The sequence below is a fragment of the Polypterus senegalus genome, chromosome 18 (genome assembly GCF_016835505.1).
Source record: "Polypterus senegalus isolate Bchr_013 chromosome 18, ASM1683550v1, whole genome shotgun sequence".
Taxonomy (NCBI): Eukaryota; Metazoa; Chordata; class Cladistia; order Polypteriformes; family Polypteridae; genus Polypterus; species Polypterus senegalus.
The window spans coordinates 1,442,976-1,467,143 of NC_053171.1; the positions used below are offsets into that span (position 1 = coordinate 1,442,976).

General features: G+C 46.9%; 1 protein-coding gene across 1 annotated transcript in view; it reads left to right on the forward strand.

Annotated features, from left to right (window-relative positions):
* The window catches only part of LOC120518642 (Fc receptor-like protein 2), a 48,759-nt gene that overhangs the window by 4,936 nt on the left and 19,655 nt on the right, over window positions 1-24,168 (forward strand). The window contains exons 3-4 of the mRNA XM_039741529.1: window positions 7,778-8,053; window positions 9,995-10,273. Coding sequence (XP_039597463.1) covers window positions 7,778-8,053; window positions 9,995-10,273 — 555 coding nt within the window. The remainder of the gene's footprint in view (window positions 1-7,777; window positions 8,054-9,994; window positions 10,274-24,168) is intronic.

The window sequence follows — 24,168 nt, forward strand, 5'->3', positions numbered from 1 at the left end:
GGGTGACCAGATTTTTAATGTCCCAAAACTGGGACACTTATGTAGAATGTAAGCCTTTGCATTTCTTTAATGGCTGCTTTATCTCATCATCAACACCAAGGGATCAGGGCACTTTCACAAATGAACATTTATGATTCAGTGTTCGAAATGGAAACAACTAAATAGCCGTGCTGTCTGGTTTTGTCTCCTTCGTGGTCTCTTTGGCAATGTTGTTTCCCTATCTGAGTTTTGACCACACTGTTATATGTATATTATGTGTTTCAGGCAGCTTCTTTATTTATGTTGTGCTCTTTGGAGCTTCACAGTATTATAGAGCATTTTTGGTGAAAACATAAATCTTATTATTTCATAAAGATTCTGTGTTTGCCCTTATTCTAGCTGTGGTTCAGTATGCATTTTTTGAAATGCTTTTGGAACACTTTATTGCTTGGGACCACCCGGTCTCAACATTCTCTGCCCAATTCTGCTTCTTGACTACCTAAGAAAACGTATCTCTCAAATCTTAACTCTTTAAACTCAGCCTCATTTATATCTGTTTTCAGCTACTTTGATTTAACTGGCTATAACTTCATTATGCTCCATTCAATATTCATGTTCAACCTGTCAAAATACAGGTAAGACATCTCTCTTTCAGAGTATAAAAATTTAAGACATTTAGTGATGTTTTTATAAAAACAAATGCATTTTGAATGTTATTCTGATTTCTATAGGTGTTGGAAGAAGCGTCATCTATACTAATAAAAGGCAAAGCCCTCACTGACTCACTCACTCACTCACTCACTGACTGACTCATCACTAATTCTCCAACTTCCCGTGTAGGTTGAAGGCTGAAATTTGGCAGGCTCATTACAGCTTACAGCTTACTTACAAAAGTTAGGCAGGTTTCATTTCGAAATTCTACGCATAATGGTCATAACTGGAACCTACTTTTGACCATATACTGTATACGGCCATAGCCTGCAGCTTGCTCCGTCGCCGTGTGAGGCGGAGTTGCGTCCCTCATTGTCACACCTCCCACGTAGGTGAAGGGCTGTGCATATGCAAACGAAGATGAGATGGTCAGGGATACACTAGTGTTTGGCACAAACTCAGCGAAAGTGCGAGAAAAACGTTTAAGTGTCGGGTCTTTGCTAATATTAAATAAAGCTGTGGACATCGCAAGATCGCACGTGATAGCACAAGCACAGCTGAGAACCTTCGATGCATGTACTCCGAGCGGCTCACGTGAACTGACTGTGAACGCAGTACGCAGAGAAAAAGCAAGACCTCCAAAGAGCACGGAGACTTTTGATCACATGAACGCGTCTGCAAAAAGTGGCGTCTCCTGCCCCGCAAAAATACTATAAAAGTCGAGCAGCGGCACGCATGCGCGTAGCTGTGCCGGCCTTTGAGACGCTGACTGTGCTTCTGCCTTAAATGAAAGTAAGCACTTTAAATTTTTCCTCTTTCCCTGAGCTATAGCCCAGACAACTGCAAACACGGGATCCCTTTTCTAGACCACGGTAAACTAATATTAAGGCGCTTCGCACATTCTTTTGCACGTATACGATTATGAGGTCGCGGAAGACACGCACAGGAGTGGAGGATCGACAGTGCCATCCCAGCCGGTTAATGGCAGGGCCGTCTCTTCAGTCTACACGAGACCCACCACGACGGTCCCCAAAAGGCACTCATATCGTCAGCGAAGACGTCTCTCTACACTATATCAAAGAAAAAGGTAAGTTTCCTTTCTTTACACCTTTTTTCCTTTTATCCCAAACCAAAGCCTTTCTCTCTTAACACTGCAGAGGACAACAAACTAGTTTTCTTTAATTGCTGTTAATGCCGGTAAGGCACATTACCACAGGCAGAAATTTGGACACTCACATAGAAAATGTAATTTCTGTACCATCGTGTAGCGCCTTTCAAAAGGGATCTACTAGCGAGAGATGATCCATATACATTTTAGCTGATGTTAGTACTACTTACCTGTTGTGTTATACCGTCTTTAAAATGTAGTTTACCCGAAACCACTCCAGTAGTGCTCAATGTATCTTAACTTCTTAAAACGTTAATGTTTTACTATTTAATAACTTATAGACTACATTTAATTTTTTCCCTTGAACTTAGTGAGCGAAGCCAATCGGTAATCAGCTATATATATATATATATATATATATATATATATATATATATATATATATATATATATATATATATATATATATATATATATATATATATATACACACACACATACACACATATATATATATATATATATACACACATATATATATACTAGCAAAATACCGCACTTCAGAGTGGTGAAGTACTGCTTTAAAATTTTTTAAGAAGAAAATTAAACCTTTTAAACTGAGGGAAAATATACCAATAATTATTTGTTAAGGATCTCTTTGTATACCACATTGTGAGTTCGGCCCTCCGGTTGTAATATGACCAAGCTGTGCTGAGCTTACTCTTGAGCATGCAACGTACAGTTGGCCATGTGAACAGTAATCTTGTCTCAAATCTCACAGCTTGGATTGCTGCTGTCATAATCGGTTTGAGTTTCATGGTTTGTTTCAATTACGAGAGCATTTGCAGGACTTGTGTTGAAGTGACAGTCGGCATCTGTCAAGCGTTGTAACCATACAAGCAGTTTCATCGATAACTTCACATCCAGCTTTTGAGAGTTTAAACCTTCATAAACATCAAAGTGTCCACTACTGAAATCGTCACCTGTGAACATAAGATGTTTAAGAGGCATTGGCGGTTGTCAAAAGGTGTAAAATATTTGGCAATTTCTGTACACTTGAAAGCGACAACCGAACAATTCAGCAGCAGCCATCAACTCACATGCAGAATCATAGGTGGAGGGCTTAAGCATTTCACTCTTATAGTGCTCCTGTGTAGTATAATTATCTCCTGTACCGTCCTCAGTCCACATCTTGAACCCGTCCCAGTCATTCAATACATAAGACACAATGTTCCTCCGGATATCAAGAGTGAGCCTGCAATATGTAACAAAGAGAATGGAAAAGGCAGGTGCCATCTCCGGGCATGGAAACCACTCGGTAAGTGACAGTTCTTTGATATTTTGTTAATGGGGGTAGGGTTGGAACGATAAAGGAAATGGGCCCCAGAACAATGTAAGGTAAGTCTAAAATACCTACACAATAACTAGAATCGTAATAAACGAACAATAAAACAGCAGAGAAGCCGTGGATTAAAGGCTGCAGTTATCAGCAGGGAGACATGAATCCCGTGGCGAAGCATGGAAGGGAATGTAGAGACCGGAGCGACGGACGCAACGCCGCCTCACACGGTGACCGAGCTGCAGGCTATGGACGTATATATGTACGTAAGTAGGATTCAGTTAGCGTTGGGAACCCGCGTACCAAATTTCTTGAAGATGGGCCCATAAGTAACAAAAACCGTTGGAAAATTCAATATGACCGTTACGCGTAGAATTTTGAAATGAAACCTGCTTAACTTTTGTAAGTAAGCTGTAAGAAATGAGCCTGCGAAATTTCAGCCTTCTACCTACAAAGGAAGTTGGGGAATTAGTAACGTTGGAAAGTTCAATATGGCGGCCGACAGGATGTCATACCACCGAATTAAGAACTTACATCGGTTTCAGTTAAGCGCAGGGAAGCCGCCTACCAAATTTCGTGAAGATAGGGTCAGCCTTCTACCTACACGGGAAATTGGAGCATTAGTTACGTTGGAAAGTTCAATATGGCGGCCAACAGTGGCATCATACCACTGAAATAAGCATACATCGGTTTGGTTAGTGCAGGGAAGCACCTACCAAATTTCGTGAAGATGAGGCCATAAATAAGAAAGTTCAATATGGTGGATATTGTCGACCGTTATGACCATTACGTGTAGAATTTCGAAATGAAACCTGCTTAACTTTTGTAAGTAAGCTGTAAGAAATACGTCTGCCAAATTTCAGCCTTCTACCTACACAGGAAGTTGGAGAATTAGTGATGAGTGAGTCAGTGAGTGAGTGAGTCAGTGAGGGCTTTGCCTTTTATTAGTATAGATATGTGTGTATATATATATATATATATATGTGTCTATGTGTGTATACAGTGGAACCTCGGTTCACGGATGTCTCAGTTCACGTACAACTCGGTTCACGACCAAAAAGTCCGCCAAACTTTTGCCTCGATTCACGACCACACACTCGGTATACGGACAAGCCAGTTTCCCTTTCGGTTTGTGCGCGCGTTGATTTCCGCACGTGTTGCATTGTTCTCGGTCAGACGTGCCTGCCTTCTGCTGAGAGAGAGGGGGATGGGGAGGGTGCTGCACGTGCCTGCCTGCCTGCCTGCTGCTGAGAGGGGGGGAGGGGGGGGGTTGTGCGTGCCTGCCTGCTTGCTGCTGAGAGAGAGGGGGGAGGGTGCGCGCACACCTGGCTGGTTCATATGCGCCGATTGCTGTGTTTAAGCAGAGCCGCTCCCTGTTCATTGTTCTCAGTCAGACGTGCGTGCTTTATCTGTGATCTCTTTGTGCTCTACAGTATTTTGTGTGCTTTTGCAGTTAACTATGGCTTCTAAGTAAGTAAAGAGTGGTGAGAAGAAAGTTTTGAAGAAAATTGAAATCGAAGTAAAGAAAGAAATTATTGAAAAGTTTGAGCGTGGCATTCGTGTTACTGATCTTGCCGCCGAGTACAAGAAGTCAAAATCTACGATTTTTGACTATTCTAAAGTAGAAAGAATCTATTAAAGCAGCTGATATTGCAAAAGGAGTTACAGCGTTAACCAGGCAGAGGCCTCAAGTGCTGGAAGAGGTGGAAAAACTGTTTACCAGTTTACTCATTTAAAAATTTGAGAACCCTCGTGCTTTCAAGCAGCATAATGTAAACAAAGTCAGACTGCCAGTAATGTGGAGGTCAAACACGAAGGGTTGGGTCACAAGGACTTTGTTTTGGAATGGCTGCATGAGGCTTTCGCTCCCACCAGCTAAACAGCTAAAAACACCAGAAACCCAAGAAATCACAAGAGAGAAAACACCTGAAGGAAAACATCCCTCCATCACGGAGCAAGACTCTCCCTCAAAACTGTAACCTCCTCTCCATCCAGTTCCTCCTCACTTCATGCCAGAACGTTACTTTTCTCTTTTTCAAATATCCGTTTTTTCCCTGTGCTTAAAACTCATTTAAAAAAAGTGTTTACAGCGATCAGGCTGTAAGGCTAATAGCGTGATCTCCTGCACTGTTACTTTTTTGGTTGCTTGTGGTTGGTTTTTAATTTAAAGTTCGGATTTGTTCAAATGTTCCCCTCTGTTCAGAGAGAGAGAGAGAGCGAGCACGTGCTGCTGACAGTGGGGGAGGGCTTGTGCTACAGAGAGAGAGAGAGAGAGCGCGCGAGCAATGAGACCAAGATAGAACTTTTTGGCCTTAATTCTAAGCGGTATGTGTGGAGACAACCAGGCACTGCTCATCACTTGTTCAATACAGTCCCCACAGTGAAGCATGGCGGTAGCAGCATCATGCTGTGGGGTGTTTTTCAGCTGCAGGGACAGGACGGCTGATTGCAATCGAGGGAAAGATGAATGCGGCCAAGTACAGGGATATCCTGGACAAAAACCTTCTCCAGAGTGCTAAGGACCTCAGACTGGGCTGAAGGTTTACCTTCCAACAAGACAATGACCCTAAGCACACAGCTAAAATAACGAAGGAGTGGCTTCACAACAACTCTGTGACTGTTCTTGAATGGCCCAGCCAGAGCCCTGACTTAACCCCAATGGAGCATCTCTGGAGAGACCTAAAAATGGCTGTCCACCAACGTTTACCATCCAACCTGACAGAACTGGAGAGGATCTGCAAGGAGGAATGGCAGAGGATCCCCAAATCCAGGTGTGAAAAACTTGTTGCATCTTTCCCAAGAAGACTCCTGGCTGTATTAGCTCAAAAGGGGGCTTCTACTAAATACTGAGCAAAGGGTCTGAATACTTAGGACCATGTGAGATTTCAGTTTTTCTTTTTTAATAAATCTGCAACAATTTCAAAAATTATTTTTTTGTCTGTCAATATGGGGTGCTGTGTGTACATTAATGAGGGAAAAAATTAATTTAAATGATTTTAGCAAAGGGGGCATGGTGGCGCAGTGGTAGTGCTGCTGCCTCGCAGTTAGGAGACCCGGGTTCGCTTCCCGGGTCCTCCCTGCGTGGAGTTTGCATGTTCTCCCGTGTCTGCGTGGATTTCCTCCGGTTTCCTCCCACAATCCAAAGACATGCAGGTTAGGTGGATTGGCGACTCTACATTGGCCCTAGTGTGTGCTTGGTGTGTGGGTGTGTTTGTGTGTGTCCTGCGGTGGGTTGGCACCCTGCCCAGGATTGGTTCCTGCCTTGTGCCCTGTGCTGGCTGGGATTGGCTCCAGCAGACCCCCGTGACCCTGTATTCGGATTCAGCGGGTTAGAAAATGGATGGATGGATGGATGGATTTTAGCAAATGGCTGCAATATAACAAAGAGTGAAAAATTGAAGGGGGTCTGAATACTTTCATTACCCACTGTATGTGTGTGTGTGTGTATATATATATATATGTATGTGTGTATATGTATATATATGTATATGTGTATATGTAGATGTATATGTATGTTTATATCTGTGTGTGTGTATATATATATATGACAGCAACACTCATAACAGTGACAAAACAATTACATTGACAATCATGTTATGTTATTTTTAAAATGTTTCCATTTCTTTTCAGTACTTCTTTAACACACTACTTCTCTGCCTAAGAGCGGGTATTTTGCTAGTAACATTATAAAAGTGTTATGAACAAAAATAGTTATAAAATATTTGAAAGCAATATTTACGGTTTTGAACCAGTCCAAAAACAGGATATTTTTCTCCATTTTATTATTTTCAAATAATTATCCAGAGCACACAAATCTGTTATTGAAGAACCCTGGCCTCTGCATCATTTTGAAGGCACATCTCACTCTGTCTGAAAATATATTGTTGGTAATGAAATGAAACTGTTCGTCCAAATTACAATATCAATAGTTGCAAGATTCAAAAACATCTTTATAAACAAACAAAATTCTAAAATAGAGAACTTAGAAAGTGGAACCACCGCCCTCATTTAGTAGACAGTAGCCTGTCCACCAATCAGGATGTTCAAGAAGGCTGTGGGGTGGGGCTGAGGAAAGGTGTTGCCGTGATACAGCATCTCGGCCATCTTTGAGGAAAGAAACAGAAACATTGAAACGTAGTATCAGGGTTTGCAATACAGCATTTCAATGGCAACACACTCTCCTTTAATTGCAGCAATGAGGACATTCATGATTTTATGCCATTTTATTTAAAGACTTTCCTTTATTGTTCAGTCCCATCAGCGAGCCCAAAACAACGGGGCTGACTTTAAAGGCCTAAAAATACACAAAATAAATATTAATAAGGAACTTTTCAAAGAGACAGGTTTCCAATATACTGATTTTGTGTGTTTTAAATTTTAAATCCAAACTAGAAGATTTCATTCTGTGTAACGTTGTGAACATTACAAAATTCACATGAATAAGATATAAATTACAAATAGCACACCTATTGGAATATTGAGAGTAGCAAATTTAAAGCTTTCTGCTTTCATTATACTGAGAAATGTTAAGTCTTATCATTGAAAATCTTAGGAATGAAAACACAAATGCAGTGATTTAGGTACAAAGTGTTTAAATGGAAACTCACAATAATTTTTAAATTTTAGATGAACAGGTTTGATTGGGTCTGCCAGTCGCTCACTCACTGTGGAATCTCATCTTTCTTTTATTTTTAATACAGAGAAAAATAAGGTGACATTAAGAATAAAGCAGAATGAACCGGTTTACACCGGTGATAATGTCACCCTGGAGTGCAGCATTGAGAGTGACTTACCTAACTGGAGATATCGCTGGCACGAATGGAGCTCATCAAGACTGCGGGTTAATAATGATACCCATGAACACACTTACATGCTTAAGTCCTTGCCTTCAAATCGCATTGAAGTGTACTGGTGTGCTGCTTTCAGAGATGATCATCCATATTACTTCAGGTTCAGCAATGCTGTGATACTGACAGGTGAGTGTGTGTGTGACGACATGAGGCTCACCAGTCATTTGACCTGTCCAGCACGTACTTGAAGGATGGGGGCTCTGTCTCCATGTGGCTGTTTGATGGTTTTGGAGGAGAGAATTTTAACTTAAACAGGTGATGTTTGCCTTACCTTTGAAATAAGAGTTAACTGAAGCTACGTAAGATTACCACACTAAGCCAAGAGTGCTGTAGATGAGAGTTGTCCTCACGTCCATTATTTACAGTTTGCCTGTTAACTCAGAGATGGAGATAAGAAGAGTCTTGTCTTTCACTGAACTCCATTAACTCTTTTTTATGATAAAATGTTACCATTTAAGGCATCCTTATGGATTGTGTATCAGTCACACTTAAAACTTGGATTTTGTTTTCACAGTGTGACAGTCACATTGTGCCTTAGTGTCTTTGTCCTGGTCTGTAGCTCCTCTTAGCTAAGGCAAGAGTCATTCATCATATCTTACAAAAATGAACGACAAACATTCATGTGGCAGTTTTTGGGGAGTGCTGGTGTGCTGATGTATTGATTTGTGTGTTTTTACTCTTATTTCCTAATCTATAAGGTTTGATTTTGAGTAAAGATTTGAACATTAGAAAACTGATCTGTATATGAAACTTCAATTACACAATAACATCTTCCATTTGTGAGAAGATGGACTTGAAGAGAGGACACACACTGTGACTGTCTGTGTGTTTGCTTTGTCAATGCTTTTTGTAAATTTTGTTCAGTGTTGAAATAACAACATCATTTATACCTTTGCTGATTTTTGCCGGTTTTCTGTCATCACCAACAGAATACTTTCTCATATATCTGATCACACTGTAGCAGGACACTTGGACAGTGGTCCACCTAGTAGACTTGCAGCACAACATTGGGGGGCCACACAAACAGGAAGTGGGAGCTGGGGTTGGAGAACCACAAGCAGAGGACGAGGACACAGAGTCAGGACTTTCATCCATTTTAGAAAACATGGTCTTTAGTCACATTTACTGGTTTGATTCTTTCAAATGTCCAATCACTACACAATACAATGGATGTGCTTCAGTTATTCACAAGCTCATTGCCCTCTCATTTCAGCACCAGCCGGAATGTCTTTCTCCATGATGAAGCTGCCAGTTTCCCTAGATTTAGTCAGTTCAGTGCTTATTGATGTTGTGAACATTGCAGAGTGTGCCTTCATATGAACAATGTGTGGTGCAGCAGAGTCACAATGTAGAAAAGAACCTCATCACATCATCTAGAATTTCTGATAACCATTTGATCTGATAAGAACATTTGCATCCTTTATTCTGATTGGTTTATTTTACCTGTGAAGAAAATTCTATGATTGCAATGCAGATTTTATCAGATTAAATATTTCTTTCTAAAAATAAATACCCAGATTGCTAATGTTAGCTGGGTGACTTCAGTTATCTCACACTGGTATCCGAACTGCAAAACACAAATAGCTGGTGAGATGTTCTACTCAGCCGCTGCCACAGGACTATGTCAGGTGCTTGCCTATTCCATAGACCTCCTGGGTGACTCAGATTATAATATTCCTTGTCATTTCTAACAAACGGAAATGACAATAATCTGAAGCGTAAATAAAAAAAAGAGCACGATAGAATGTGTAAGGATATGGAGAGAACTTTTTATCTTGATGCCAGCACAATGCAAGTCCTGTACGATGCTGGCCTTTCTGCAAGATGGTGTTGACGTAAGCACAGCTGACTGTGATGAGAGACAAATTCTTCCATGCTGGCCTACTGACGTCCTTCTACTGAGAAGTCTTTAAACAAAACACCCCTTTATGATCCAAAATGTGAACAATAAAAATATGAAAGGAATTGAATTTTAAAGAGAAACTCAATTAATTTGCAACTTATAAAACAGCAGGTCTCATAATCTGTTTTTTCTGTGTTTTAAACTGCATTTGTTTTTTCATACAGACAAACCAAAGATGACTCTGAAAATGTTTAAACCTGTACACATCGGAGACACACTGACTCTGAAGTGTAGCATGGAGGGCGGCTTGACTGGCTGGAGGTACACCTGGTACAAACTGAACTGGACAGAAGGGAGTGATTTACTTACTGGCACCACTGGAGACACTTACACGGTCCAGTCTGTGACTCAGTCTGATACTGGAGTGTACTGGTGTGCTGGTGAAAGAGATGGGCATCCTCAATATTCCGACCCCAGCAATGCTGTTACACTGAGTTTTCAAGGTAAGTTTGTAACTACAGGAGGGTCAACAGTGAACAGTGGTCACTATCTGTTCATGATTTAGTCTGGACATTTAAAGCAGTGAAGCTTCAATGGCTTCTTTTTGTTAATTCACTAGCAAAATACCCACGCTTCACAGCGGAGAAGTAGTGTGTTAAAGAAGTTATGAAAAAGGAAACATTTTAAAAATAATGTAACATGATTGTCAATGTAATTGTTTTGTCACTGTTGTGAGTGTTGCTGTCATATATATATATATATATACATATATATATATATATATATATATATATATATATATATATATATATATATATATATATATATATATATATATATATATATATATATATATATGTATTATTGTGAGGAGGACGAGAGGAGGACTTGTGCCTCCTCCAGACCGAGGGGGGGCGTCCGTACTGGTTATGCTGGAGGCCTCGGGTAGAGGGCTTGGAAGCCCAGCCCTGTAGGGGCCTGTGGCCACCGCCAGGTGGCGCCCAGTGCCTTATTATCCCGGGAGGCGGCACTTCCGCCACACCAGGAAGTGCGGTGGGAAGATGACAGGGGAAACCGGACGGCTTCGGGTGCGCAGCCGGCACTTCTGCCACACGGGGTGTGTCCGCGGGAGATTGCGGGAAGCAGCTGGAGCCCATCCGGTTCCTATAAAGGGGACTGGAGGCGGCCAGGAGGAAAGAGGCACAGGACTGTGTGGCCTGGACATTGGGGGAATCGGTGCAAGAGGCACTGGGGTTTGTGCACGTGACTTATTTGTGTAAATAAACAGTGTGTGGTGAATTTAAGATGTCCGTCTGTGTGTGTCCGGTCAAAGTTCACTATATATATATATATATATATATATATATATATATATATATATATATATATATATATATATATATATATAGTGAACGCTGGCCCGGACACAGACAGACGGACAACATGGTTTCACCCAACACACCGTTTATTTACACTATTTACAAGTCTAATGTCACGTGCACTCACAACCCCAGTGCCTCTTGCACCATTTCCCAAAGTCCAGGGCCCACAGTCTCTGTGCCTCTCTTCCTGGCCGCCTCCAGTCCTCTCCCCAGCTCTGTCTCTCTACCTCCCGACATCCACCAATGACTGGAGGGAGGCGGCCCCTTTTATGGGAACCCGGATGGGCTCCAGCTGCTTCCCGGCACTTAACGTTGGCCACACCCCTGTGTGGCGGAAGTGCCGGCTGCGCACCCGGAAGCCGTCCGTGTGTCCCCTTTCGTCTTCCCCCCGGCACTTCCTGGTGTGGCGGAAGTGCCGGGCTCCCGGGATAAATAGGCACTGGGGCAGCCTGGCGGTGGCCACGGGTCCCTACAGGGCTGGGCTTCCAATCCCTCCTGCATAACCAGGACGGACGCCTCTGGTCTGGAGGAGGCACACGCCTCCCTCTGGTCCTCCAAGCGTCCTGACCGGCTCCATCCCGGCCAAAGACCACACGGGATAAACCGGCATGGGGCCCTGTACCCGTGGCCCCCAACATAACCAGGACGGACGCCCTCACCACAATATATATATATATATATATATACACACACACACACACACACACACATACATAAACATATATACACATATACATACATATCTACATATACATTGTGGAAGTTGACCCGACACAGACAGGCAGACACGTTCATGTCACCCACAAACACGTTTATTTACAATATTTATAAATATTAGCAATGGTCACACAGACCCAGTTCAGTTTAAATAGTGCACAAACCCCAAAGTCACAGTCCTGGCCTCACAATGCCTTTCTTCGGGCCGCCTCCACACCTCCTCTGTGCTTCGTCCTTCCTCCTCCCGACTCCAGCCTCGAATGAATGGAGACGGCCCCTTTTATTCAGTACCGGATGAGCACCAGGTGTTCCCGGCATTCCTCCCTTGGCCACGCCCCAGCGTGGCGGAAGTGCCGGCTGTCCTCCTGGCTGCTCTCCGGCGCCGTCCTAAATCTTCCCCCCAGCACTTCCTGGTGTGGCGGAAGTGCTGGGGTAACAGGTCCCCAAGGCATTGGGGTGCCTCCTGGCGGTGACCACGGGCCCCTACAGGGTGGAGCTTTCATGCCCTGTACCCGTGGCCCCAGAGCAACTCGGAAGGCAACCCTCACATGATCCAGGGTGGGCACAGACCCACATCCGGTCCCTCATGACGTCCTGGCGGGTCATGGCCCTGGCATCCCTGACACTGCCCCACAGCCAGCGAAGACCACTCGGGGGAAAGAGCGGCCCGTCCCGCGAGGGCAGCGCAGCCCCGAAGCGGGTCCAACTCCAGGATAGCCGGGGTCCGGCCCCGCACTCCAAGCGGGGACAGGAGCTGAGACACGGCCTGAGCACCACCACTTGGTGCTCCCTGCGCTCGCACAGGTTGTGCTCCCCCCTCTTACCAGCACCCGGGGCCTCCTCGTTCGGCACCCCCTCCGAGGCCTCCGCCCCATTGGTCAGAGCCACTCGCTCCCTTGCAGCCTCCTCCAGCCGTGGCGGCATTCGACGCACCAGCAGAGAGATCCTTCCGCAGACAGTCCGACATCAGAGGGCAGGTCCCCAATGAAGGGGTCCTATGGCTTGCCCGGGTACGCCCCTACAAAAGAGAAGACAGGGGCAGAACTGCTGCCAAAGCACCCTTCCGTGCCACACACGGGCAGCGCTCCCCCCTCCAATCGGCACCCCGGCACTTGCCTGTTTGGCACCCTCTACGTGGCTTCCGTGTCCCTCTCAACGATGGAATTGCCGGCACCGCCTGCGCTCTCTCCGCCGGCCTCAGGGATTCCCTCTGCCCCCGCAGAGGGCGGCCAGCACCTGGACGCGTGCACCCAGCACCGCGTCCCAACATATCGGAGGAATCGGCACCCAGCCTCTTATTCCTCCGTTCACTCTGGGACGCCATGACGGTTTGAGACTCCTTATGGAAAAGGCGCCTCTTTCCCGTCTGCGTCCCTATAGTGCGGCGCGAGACCGCAGCCGATTCGGGGCGGAGGGCGCTAGGACCCGGGGCACTTAGCAGCCCGTGTCCATTCAGCATCCTCTCGGAATCCCCCCTCGCCGCGCGATACAGCCAGCGGCGCCGCACCTCTTGTCAGAGGGCTGCTTACCGAACTGATCGTTAACATCACAGCCATTTTCAACAGACGCTCCCGCATGCTGTACGGAATCGGCAGTACTCACCGTCTCCGCCGTACCTCTCCGGCTGGAGATTCCAGCGTCGCACCATCCCATTGTCGATCAAAACGTCCTCAGCGCCGCGAGCCCTTCCTCTCCAGTTCCAGCACCTCAGCCCGGAGGGCACGTAGCATCTGTAATAAACACTGCTCCGCGGGCTGAAGGGACGCCTCCAGCTCCGCCAGAGCAGTCGGCAAAGACAGGAAGTTAACCGACGCGGAGCCTACCTGTCTGTCAGCCTCCGACGACGGCCACTTCCTGTGGGCCTTCTCCTCCGCCCAATCGGGTCTCCCCTGCCCGTGATGGACATTCCTTGGTCCCGCTCTCGGCAGTCATCGGCGGGCACACAAGACACACTGTCCAATCGCGTGCCTATCAGAGGGAGGGACTTCTGGTCCGCGGCCATCTTGCCTCCCCTTCTGCGGTGGCGACGTGCTTGCCAGCAGCCTTGCTGTTGCCAGCGCCTCTCGAGCTGCAGCGTCTCCTCCTCCACCGGCATGCCCGCCACCGACGTGGATCCGGGGAGTCCCTGCCTGTAAGAAAGAAAACACGCCCGGCCCCCGGGCCGGCTGCCACAAGGCAGGGAACTCACCTCCCCGGACTCGTCCAACCGAGGAACCATCCTCGGCGTGGCCTCTCTTGACGCCATGCCGTCCCGGGCGCCTCCAGCAACGGCGCACTCGTTGGAGACAGCTGCACTCCTAGTAGGCACGCCGCCCGCCCGCATCAGGGAAATATGGCCTTCCTGCGGACCCCTGGCGGTCCGTGGGGTTCCTTTACCCCGCGGGGCTGTGTGCACGCAGCACCCGCGGCACGTGTGTGGGCGCACCTGCTGCGCCGGGCCGTCCACAAAATATTTATAATTTGGGGGTCCCCGTCTTGAACCAGACGGATCGTCCTTGTTCGGGCGCCATTGTGGAAGTTGACCCGGACACAGACAGGCAGACACGTTCATGTCACCCACAAACACGTTTATTTACAATATTTACAAATATTAGCAATGGTCACACAGACCCAGTTCAGTTTAAATAGTGCACAAACCCCAAAGTCACAGTCCTGGCCTCACAATGCCTTTCTTCGGGCCGCCTCCACACCTCCTCTGTGCTTCGTCCTTCCTCCTCCCGACTCCAGCCTCGAATGAATGGAGACGGCCCCTTTTATTCAGTACCCAGATGAGCACCAGGTGTTCCTGCCATTCCTCCCTTGGCCACGCCCCAGCGTGGCGGAAGTGCCAGTGCCGTCCTAAATCTTCCCCCCAGCACTTCCTGGTGTGGCGGAAGTGCTGGGGTAACAGGTCCCCAAGGCATGTGGGCGCCTCCTGGCGGTGACCACGGGCCCCTACAGGGTGGAGCTTCCATGCCCTGTACCCGTGGCCCCCAGAGCAACCCGGAAGGCAACCCCCACGTGATCCAGGGTGGGCACAGACCCACATCCGGTCCCTCATGACGTCCCCGGCTGGGTCGTGGCCCCTGGCATCCCTGACAACATATATACATATATATACACACACATCTACATATATATATGCATACATATACACATATGTATATATACATATCTATATATATATGCACATATATACAGTATACAAATCTACATATATATACACATATACAGTAATCCCTCTCTATATCGCGCTTCTACTTTCGCGGCTTCACTCTATCGCAGATTTTAAATGTAAGCACATCTAAATATATATCACGAATTTTTCACGGGTTCGCGGCTTTCTGCGGACAATGGGTCTTTTAATTTATGGTACATGCTTCCTCAGTTTGTTTGGCTTAGAAGCTACCCAATCAGAGCATGTATTACATATTAACTAAAACTCCTCAATGATATAAGATATGCTTCCCACGCGGTGCTTGATTGTTTGCTTCTCTCTATCTCTCTCACTCTCTCTGCCTGACGGAGGGGGTGTGAGCAGAGGGGCTGTTTGCCTAGAGGATACGAACGCTCCTCTACAAAATGCCGCCTTATTGCAGTGCTTCTGCATACTTAAAAGCACGTATTGATTTTTTGATTGTTTGCTTTTTCTTAGCGAGCTCTCTCTGACATTCTCTGCTCCTGACGGCGCTCCTTTGAAGAGAAGATCTATTTGCATTCTTTTAATTGTGAGAAAGAACTGTCATCTCTGTCATGTAATGAAGCACAGTTTAAACGTTTGACTAAAGGGTGTTATTTCATGTCTAGAGGCCTCTAATAATGTTAACAGTGTGGGAGAGTTTATAAGGGCTTAAAATATATAAAAATAACCATACAAACATATGGTTTCTACTTCGCGGATTTTCACCTATCGCGGGGGGGTCTGGAACGCAACCCCACGATCGAGGAGGGATTACTGTATTATATATATATATATATATATATATATATATATATATATATATATATATATATTGTAACAAATGCAACAACAAGCAGCATAAAGGTTTGGGGTTTTCCGGCCCCGTATATTGTAGACAAGCCACAATTAAAAAAACTCAGGTCAAAACACAAAACAAACAGGTTCATGCGCGACGCCATTTTAGAGGGAGGGTCCAGAAATGGAGGAATGCTGGGAAGGTGAAAGGTTAGTACCCGCCACTCCCCGCTGGCGAGCGTCTTTTGAAGCTGTTTAAAGTCTGTCCACGGTCTCCTAATCTCGGCGCGCGTGACCGACCCTCCCCTTAGCCCAAGACCGTCAGGTCGGGCGGACCTAACCAAGAGGTCGTGGATGCGAGAGAGCATCGGCATTGGCCTGAAGGCTTTGTGCGCCGCGACGATAAGTGGACCGTCGACACTTTGGCTCAACACGGTACCCAGGCCTGTGTCCGAAGCGTCGGTCTGGAGGATAAAAGGCAGTCCAAAATCAGGGGTCCATAATACAGGTGTCGATGTTAGGGCCTTTTTCAGGTCACTGAATGCGTGTTCCGCCTTGTCATTCCATACCACATGCAGGGGAAAAACAAAAACTCCAGACGGCCTTCTTTGTTAAATTAGTCAAGGGTGCTGCCCTTTCATTGTTGGAGAAAATGGAGGGTACGAACGGAAAAAGAAACGCGGTAGTACCCGCCTGCCCCAAGAAAGCCTGCACCTGTCTCTTGGTATTCAGGTTACGATTTGGGGCCATTCCAGGATGTCTTTAACTTTGGAACATTGGGGTCTCACCTGTCCTCATCCAACAAGGTAGCCTAAATACTTGGCCTCCTTTAAGCCAAAAAACATTTACGGGGTTAATGCGGAGGCTGGCGACGTTTCATTACATCTCGGACACGAGCACCGGAAAACAAGAAACAAACGGCTTTAGCCAGTGTTCGGCCATTTTCTACTTCGTACCCTAGGAGAAATGAGAGAAATGAGAGAGAGAGAGAGGTTAGGAGGCCGGCTTTAGCCAGTGTTGCGAGGACAGCAGAGACCTGCAATAGATGCTCCTCCCAGGTGCCGGAATAGATGACGACGTCATCCAGGTAGGCGGCACTATAGGACTGGTGGGGCTTCAGCACTCTATCCACCAGACGCTGAAAGGTCGCTGGGGCCCCGTGCAGCCCAAATGGGAGGACCTTGTATTGCCAATGTCCACTAGGGGTGCTAAAGGCCGTTTTTTCTTTTGCAGATGCCGTTAAGGGAATTTGCCAATACCCTTTCGTCATATCAAGAGTAGTCAAGTATCGAGCCGCACCCAGCCGCCGAGTAGGTCGCCACGCGGGTATCGGGTAGGCGTTGAACTTGGAAGCCTGGTTCAGACGTCTAAAGTCATTACAGAACCTCCAGGAGCCGTCTGGCTTGGAAACGAGGACGATAGGACTGGACCAAGGGCTATGGCTTTCCTCAATAATGTCCATATCCAACATCCGTTGCACCTCCAGTTCCACTTCGGCGCATTTTGCATCCGGGAGTCTATAGGGCCTCTCCGGACGATTACTCCGGGGTCCGTGACTATGTCGTGCGCAATCAGCGAGGTCCGGCCCGGTGACTCGCTCACTACTTCGGGATGGCTTGGATAGCCTGGGTTATCTCTCGCCGCTGTAAGGGTGTCAGCTCGTCACCAAGGTTAAGGGCAGACGTGCTGGCGAAAAGGGAGAGGGATCTACGAGTGTGGGGAGACTCCTCCCTGTCCTTCCAATGTTTTAACAAATTGACATGGTAGATCCTCTCACTCGGTCGACGATTAGGTTGTTTAACTAAATAGTCGACGAGCCCCTTTCTTTCCTTAACCTCGTATGGCCCTTGCCAGTGAACTAGCAACTTGGAATGGGAGGTAGGAACGAGCACCATTACTCGATCCCCCGGGTGGAACTCCCGGAGGACGGAGTTGCGGTTGTAACACCGGGCCTGCGCTGCCTGCGCACGAGTCACGTGGTCCTTTAAGATTGGCTGGATTTTAGCGAGCCTGTCGCGCAGCTCTTAGCGAGCCTGTCGCGCAGTTGCGCCACATACTCCAATATATTGGAGGAGGGAAGGGCCTCAGCCTCCCAGCCCTCTTTTAGTATGTCTAAAAGTCCCCGGGGTTGTCGCCCGTACAATAATTCAAAAGGGGAGAAGCCCGTAGAGGCCTGGGGCACCTCCCGGTAGGCAAAAAGCACGAGCGGTAGGAGCTGGTCCCAATTCCTGCCATCGGCGCTGACTACCTTGCGGAGCATCTGTTTAAGCGTCTGGTTAAAACACTCCACCAACCCGTCTGTTTGGGGGTGGTAGACAGACGTCTTCAGGTGCTTTATTTGCAGTAATCTGGCAACCTCCCTGAACGTATCTGAGGTGAAGGGAGTACCCTGGTCCGTGAGGACTTCTTTGGGGATACCCACTCTAGATAAGTTAACTAACTAGTTAACTAATAAGTTGACTAATTCCTGTGCGATATTTTTGGTTTAAGCGGAGCGCAGGGGAACCGCCTCTGGATATCGGGTCGCGTAATCTACCATGACCAATGTGTACTTATGGCCACGGTTGGAGGGTTCCAGGGGTCCTACTAAGTCCACCCCTATTCTGTCAAATGGGATTTCTATCAGGGGTATTGGGACGAGAGGAGCGCGGTCCCTCCTAGGAATCTGGCGAATCTGACATTCCGGACAGGATTGACAGAAGCGCCGGACCTCTTCGTTGATCCTGGGCCAGTAAAAGCGGAGGTTGATTCTCTCCAATGTCTCCAGGTGAGCGTGAGCTAGTTCGCATACCTCCCGCCGGAAGGTACGCGACACTAGCAACAATTTCCGCACCTCACCCTCGTGGGTTGTCACCCGATACAACAGATCATTCTCCAGCACAAAGAAGGGCTCGCGTGGCATGGAACCGTCAGCTTGTGAGCTGCCTGGAAGAACAATCGCATTCCGGGCAAACCACAGGGAATCGTCATTCCACTGCTCCCTTTTAAATGAGGCAGGCGTGGACCGAAATTGATGGTCAAAATTGCTCAGGGGGTCTTGTGAGCGGGTTGGCGGAAGTGTTCCTTGGCTCGTCCCTTCTCCGGTGGATATTTCCGGGTCAGGGTCCGTCGCCTGAGAAACATCCCCTGATGTGCCTGCGCCTATATGGCTTGCCCCAGAGCATGGCGTGGAGACCGCGGGAAGGGTGCCTCGCCCCCTCATAACCAGACCCAGTGAGGCCCCGGGAGCGGTGTTCGTCTTACCGCTTTTCCTGTGCGACCAGTCTTGTCCCAAAATTACTGGATAGGGGGTGCGGGCAACACCGCGACCGTCAAATAGGACACCTGCCCCTTCCATGTGATGTAACAGCGGTCAAAACGGTAAGACTTGGTCTCCCCATGCACACAAGTGACTTGCAAGTGCTGCGTAAGCCACTGTCGTTATAACGAACGGCGAGCGACAATGGTAATGTTGCTGCCGGAGTCAAATAAAGCCACCACCGAGTGCCCGTTCAATAACACCACTCCCGTGTTTGGACTTGCCAGCGGGTGCGACGGAGTACAGTACCTTTCCGCGGTGGCCCAGGTGCAGTCCATCGGCTCCGAGGCGGTGTTGAGAGGACAGGTCGGCAGTAGGTGGCTGGTCTCCCCGCACTTGTAACAGCGCAGAGAGGCCGGCTTTTCTTTGGGTCTTGGCGGCGCTTCCGCAGCGCGTTGAGAGGGCTCGGGGTTGGCCGCCTGTCCCTGTCGGTTCCCACGAGCTTGCCTTTCCGACCCCCCGGCCTGGTAGACTGCGAGCTGACGCTCCAGGACTTCCAGGAGTCCTGACATGTCTTTGTAGGGATGGCGCCGGACCTGCTGGGCGAGGTAGCTAGGCAGGGCGTTTACCAGGCCCTCACAGGCCACCTGCTCCACGACCTTCCTGGCTTGGGGACCCTCGGGCCGTAGCCACCGCCCCATCTTTCCCCAGAAGTCGAAGGCCTGCGCTTGGGCCGGCTTCTCTGGGTCGAATTGCCAGCTTCGCCACTCGACCGCCTGCTGGCCCGGCGTAATGCCGTAGCGTGCCAGGATCTCCTGCTTTAGGAGGTCGTAACTCGCGGCCTCCTCCTCGGGGAGATCGTAATAAGCCCGCTGCGCGGGTCCCTTCAGCTAGGGTGCCAGAATGGATGCCCACTCGGACCGCTGCCACTCGTTCCGGTGGCCGTCCTTTCGAAAATGCCCAGGTAGGACTCAATATCGTCCGCCTCGGTCATAGGCACGAGAGGCGGGCGTTGGATGAGGCGGATCGGGTCTTACCGTCCGGGCTTCTGCCAACCTGGCCTTCGTTTCCTCCAACTCCCGGTGGTAGCAGCTTGCGCTTGCTGCAGGGCGAGGATCTGTGCGTTCATCCCCTGCAGCACTGTGTTGAGGTCTTGTCCTTCCGTCATTTCCCTCGGACTGGTATCCTGCCGGCTACGCCAATGTAACAAATGCAACAACAAGCAGCATAAAGGTTTGGGGTTTTCCGGCCCAGTATATTGTAGACAAGCCACAATTCAAAAAACTCAGGTCAAAACACAAAACAAACAGGTTCATGCGTGACGCCATTCTAGGCGTCGGCGGCCATTTTATAGGGGAGGGGCCAGAAGTGGAGGAATGCTGGGAAGGAGCCGTGAGGGAGGATGGTCTCCGTGGTCGTACCCCATTTCTCCGTGGTCTCCTAATCGCGCGTGCGTGAGAATATATATACCTATCTACCTATATATATATATACCTATCTACATATATATTGTGTATATATATATATATATATATATATATATATACACCTATCTATCTATCTATCTATCTATCTATCTATATATATATATATATATATATATATATATATATATATATATATATATATATACAGTACAGGCCAAAAGTTTGGACACACCTCCTCATTTAATGTGTTTTCTTTATTTTCATGACTGAAGTCATCAAAACTATGAATGAACACATGTGGAGTTATGTACTTAACAAAAAATGGTGAAATAACTTTGAAAACATGTTTTATATTCTAGTTTCTTCAAAATAGCCACCCTTTGCTCTGATTACTGCTTTGCACACTCTTGGCATTCTCTCGATGAGCTTCAACAGGTAGTCACCTGAAATGGTTTTCACTTCACAGGTGTGCCTTATCAGGGTTATTTAGTGGAATTTCTTGCTTTATCAGTGGGGTTGGGACCAGCAGTTGTGTTGTGCAGAAGTCAGGTTAATTGGACAATCATTTATTTTTCAACAGGACAATGACCCCAAACACACCTCCAGGCTGTGTAAGCGCTATTTGACCAAGAAGGAGAGTGATGGAGTGCTGTAAATGGTCATGAAAATAAAGAAAACACATTGAATGAGGAGGTGTGTCCAAACTTACTATATATATATATATATATATATATATATATATATATATATATATATATATATATAGCTGATTACCGATTGGCTTCGCTCACTGAGTGCAAGGGAAAAAAATAAAATGTAGTCTATAAGTTATTAAACAGTAAAACATTAACGTTTTAAGAAGTAAAGATACATTGAGCACTACTGGAGTGGTTTCAGGTAAACTACATTTTAAAGACGGTATAACACAACAGGTAAGTAGTACTCACAGCAGCTAAAATGTATATGGATCATCTCTCGGTAGTAGATCCCTTTTGAAAGGCGCTACATGACGGCTGTGGTATAGAAATTACATTTTCTATGTGAGTGTCCAAATTTCTGCCTGTGGTAATGTGCCTTACCGGCATTACCAACAATTAAAGAAAAGTAGTTTTTGTATCCTCTGCAGTGTTAAGAGAGAAAGGCTTTGGTTTGGGATAAAAGGAAAAAAAGGTGTAAAGAAAGGAAACTTGCCTTTTTCTTTTATATAGTGTAGAGAGACGTCTTCGCTGAGCGCCTTTTGGGGACCGTCGTGTTGGGTCTCGTGTAGACTGGAGAGACGGCCCTGCCATTAACCGGCCGGGATGGCACTGTCGGTCCTCCACTCCTTATAATCGTATACATGCAAAAGAAAGTGCGACGCGCCTTAATATTAGTTTGCCGCGTTCTAGAAAAGGGATCCCGTGTTAGCAGTTGTCTGGGCTAAAGCTCAGGGGAAGGAGGAAAAAAATTAAAAGTGCTTACTTTCACTTAAGGCAGAAGCGCAGTCAGCATCTCAAAAGCCAGCACAGCTACGCGTGCGCGGCGGCTGCTCGACTTTTATAGTATTTTTGCGGGGCAGGAGACGCCACTTTTTGCAGACACGTTCACGTGAAAAAATCAAAAGTCTCCGCGCTCTTTGGAGGTCTTGCTTTTTCTCTGCGTACTGCGTTCACAGTCAGTTCACGTGAGCCGCTCGGAGTACATGCATCAAATGTTCTTAGCTGTGCTTGTGCTATCTCGTGTAATCTTGCGATGTCCACGGCTTTATTTAGCTAAGACCCGGCACTTAAATGTTTCTCTCGCACTTTCGCTGAATTTGTGCCAAACACTAGTCTATCCCTGACCATCTCATCTTCGTCTGCATAAGCACAGCCCTTCACCCGCAAATATTTAGCGGCAGCGTGTCTATTGGATTGCTGCTGACTGACGGCCTAATATGGGCAGGCACTCAATTACATGGGAGGCGTGACGATGAGGGACGCAACTCCGCCTCACACAGCGACCGAGCTGCAGGCTATTGCCATATATATGTACATAAGTAGGTTCCAGTTATGACCGTTACGCATAGAATTTCGAAATGAAACCAGCCTAACTTTTGTAAGTAAGCTGTAAGGAATGAGCCTGTCAAATTTCAGCCTTCTACCTACACGGGAAGTTGGAGAATTAGTGATGAGTCAGTGAGTGAGTGAGGGCTTTACCTTTTATTAGTATAGATTAACAGAATGCCAGCCAAGGCGGAGCAGTAGTGAATTAAAGAAGTTATGAAAAAGAAAAGGAAAACTTTTAAAAATAACCTAACATGATTGTTAATGTAATTGTTTTGTCATTGATATGAGTATTGCTGTCATATCTCTCTCTCTCTCTCTATATATATATATATATATCTATATCTCTATATTATATATATATCTATATATATATATCTATCTATCTATCTATCTATCTATCTATCTATATATATATATATATATATATATATATATATATATATATATATATTGTCAGGGATGCCAGGGCAACGACCGGCGGGGCATTATGGGACGGAAGGGGTCAATGCCCACCCTGGATCACGTGGGGGCTGCCATCCTGGTTGCTTTGGGGGCCACGGGTAGAGGGCTTGGAAGCCCAAACCTGTAGGGACCCGTGGTCACCGCCAGAGGGCGCCCCAATGCCTTGGGGACCCTGGACCTCAGCACTTCCGCCACACCAGGAAGTGCTGGGGGATGAAGAGAAGAGACACCCGGAGAGCTTCCGGAGAACGGCCGGCATTTCTGCCACACTGGGTCGTGTCCAGGGAGGAATGCCGGGACACACCTGGAGCTCATCCGGGATGATATAAGAGGGGCCCGTCTCCCTTCATTCGAGGCTGGAGTCGGGTGGAAGCAGGACAAAGCAGGAGAGAGAGTGGAGGCGGCCCGAAGAGGAAGGCATTGTGTGGCCAGGACTGTGTTTGGGGGTTTGTGTGCACTTGATTATTGTAAATATTAGTTGTAAAATAAACGTGTGGTGGTGGATTACAACATGTCTGCCTGTCTGTGTCCGGGCCGCGTCCACAATATATATATATATATATAACAAATAATATTGTCCAGAATTCTGACATGGAGTTGTCCATAGTGCACGCGGCGATCTTTCGCTCGGAGCGTTTATGGCGTGTTCAATGGCGTCGTAGACTTCCTCATATCGGCTTCTGTCCAATCAATGGGTCTGAATACGGTGACATTGCCGTACGCCTGCTAAAGGGCCCTACTGACACCAACTCAAACTCTGATTGGTTGGAGTCCGTCCTTTTTCCTTGCTTTGCAGTTCTCTACTGTTTTATTGTTCCGTTTATTACGATTGTTATAGTTGTTGTGTAGCTATTTTAGACTTAGTTTACTGTTCAGATACCCATTTCCTTTATTTAATCCGGGCTCTCTGCTATTTTTTGTTCCTTTATTACGATTATAGTTATTTATTGATTCCCTTCTTTGGCTGACTGCCTGCCCATATAAGGCGCTCCGCTGTTTTTTTGTGAGGCAGCCTTTACACAGCTTCTCCACTGTTTTATAAACAAACGCCATATAAGGCCATCGTTTTTCCTTGCTTCGTCAACTAAGCAGCCTTTTTATTTAATCCAGGGTTCTCCACTGTTTTATTGTTGGGAGCTCTTCCTTCTTTTCTACGTACTGCGGTCACAGTCAGTTCACGTGATTACGTG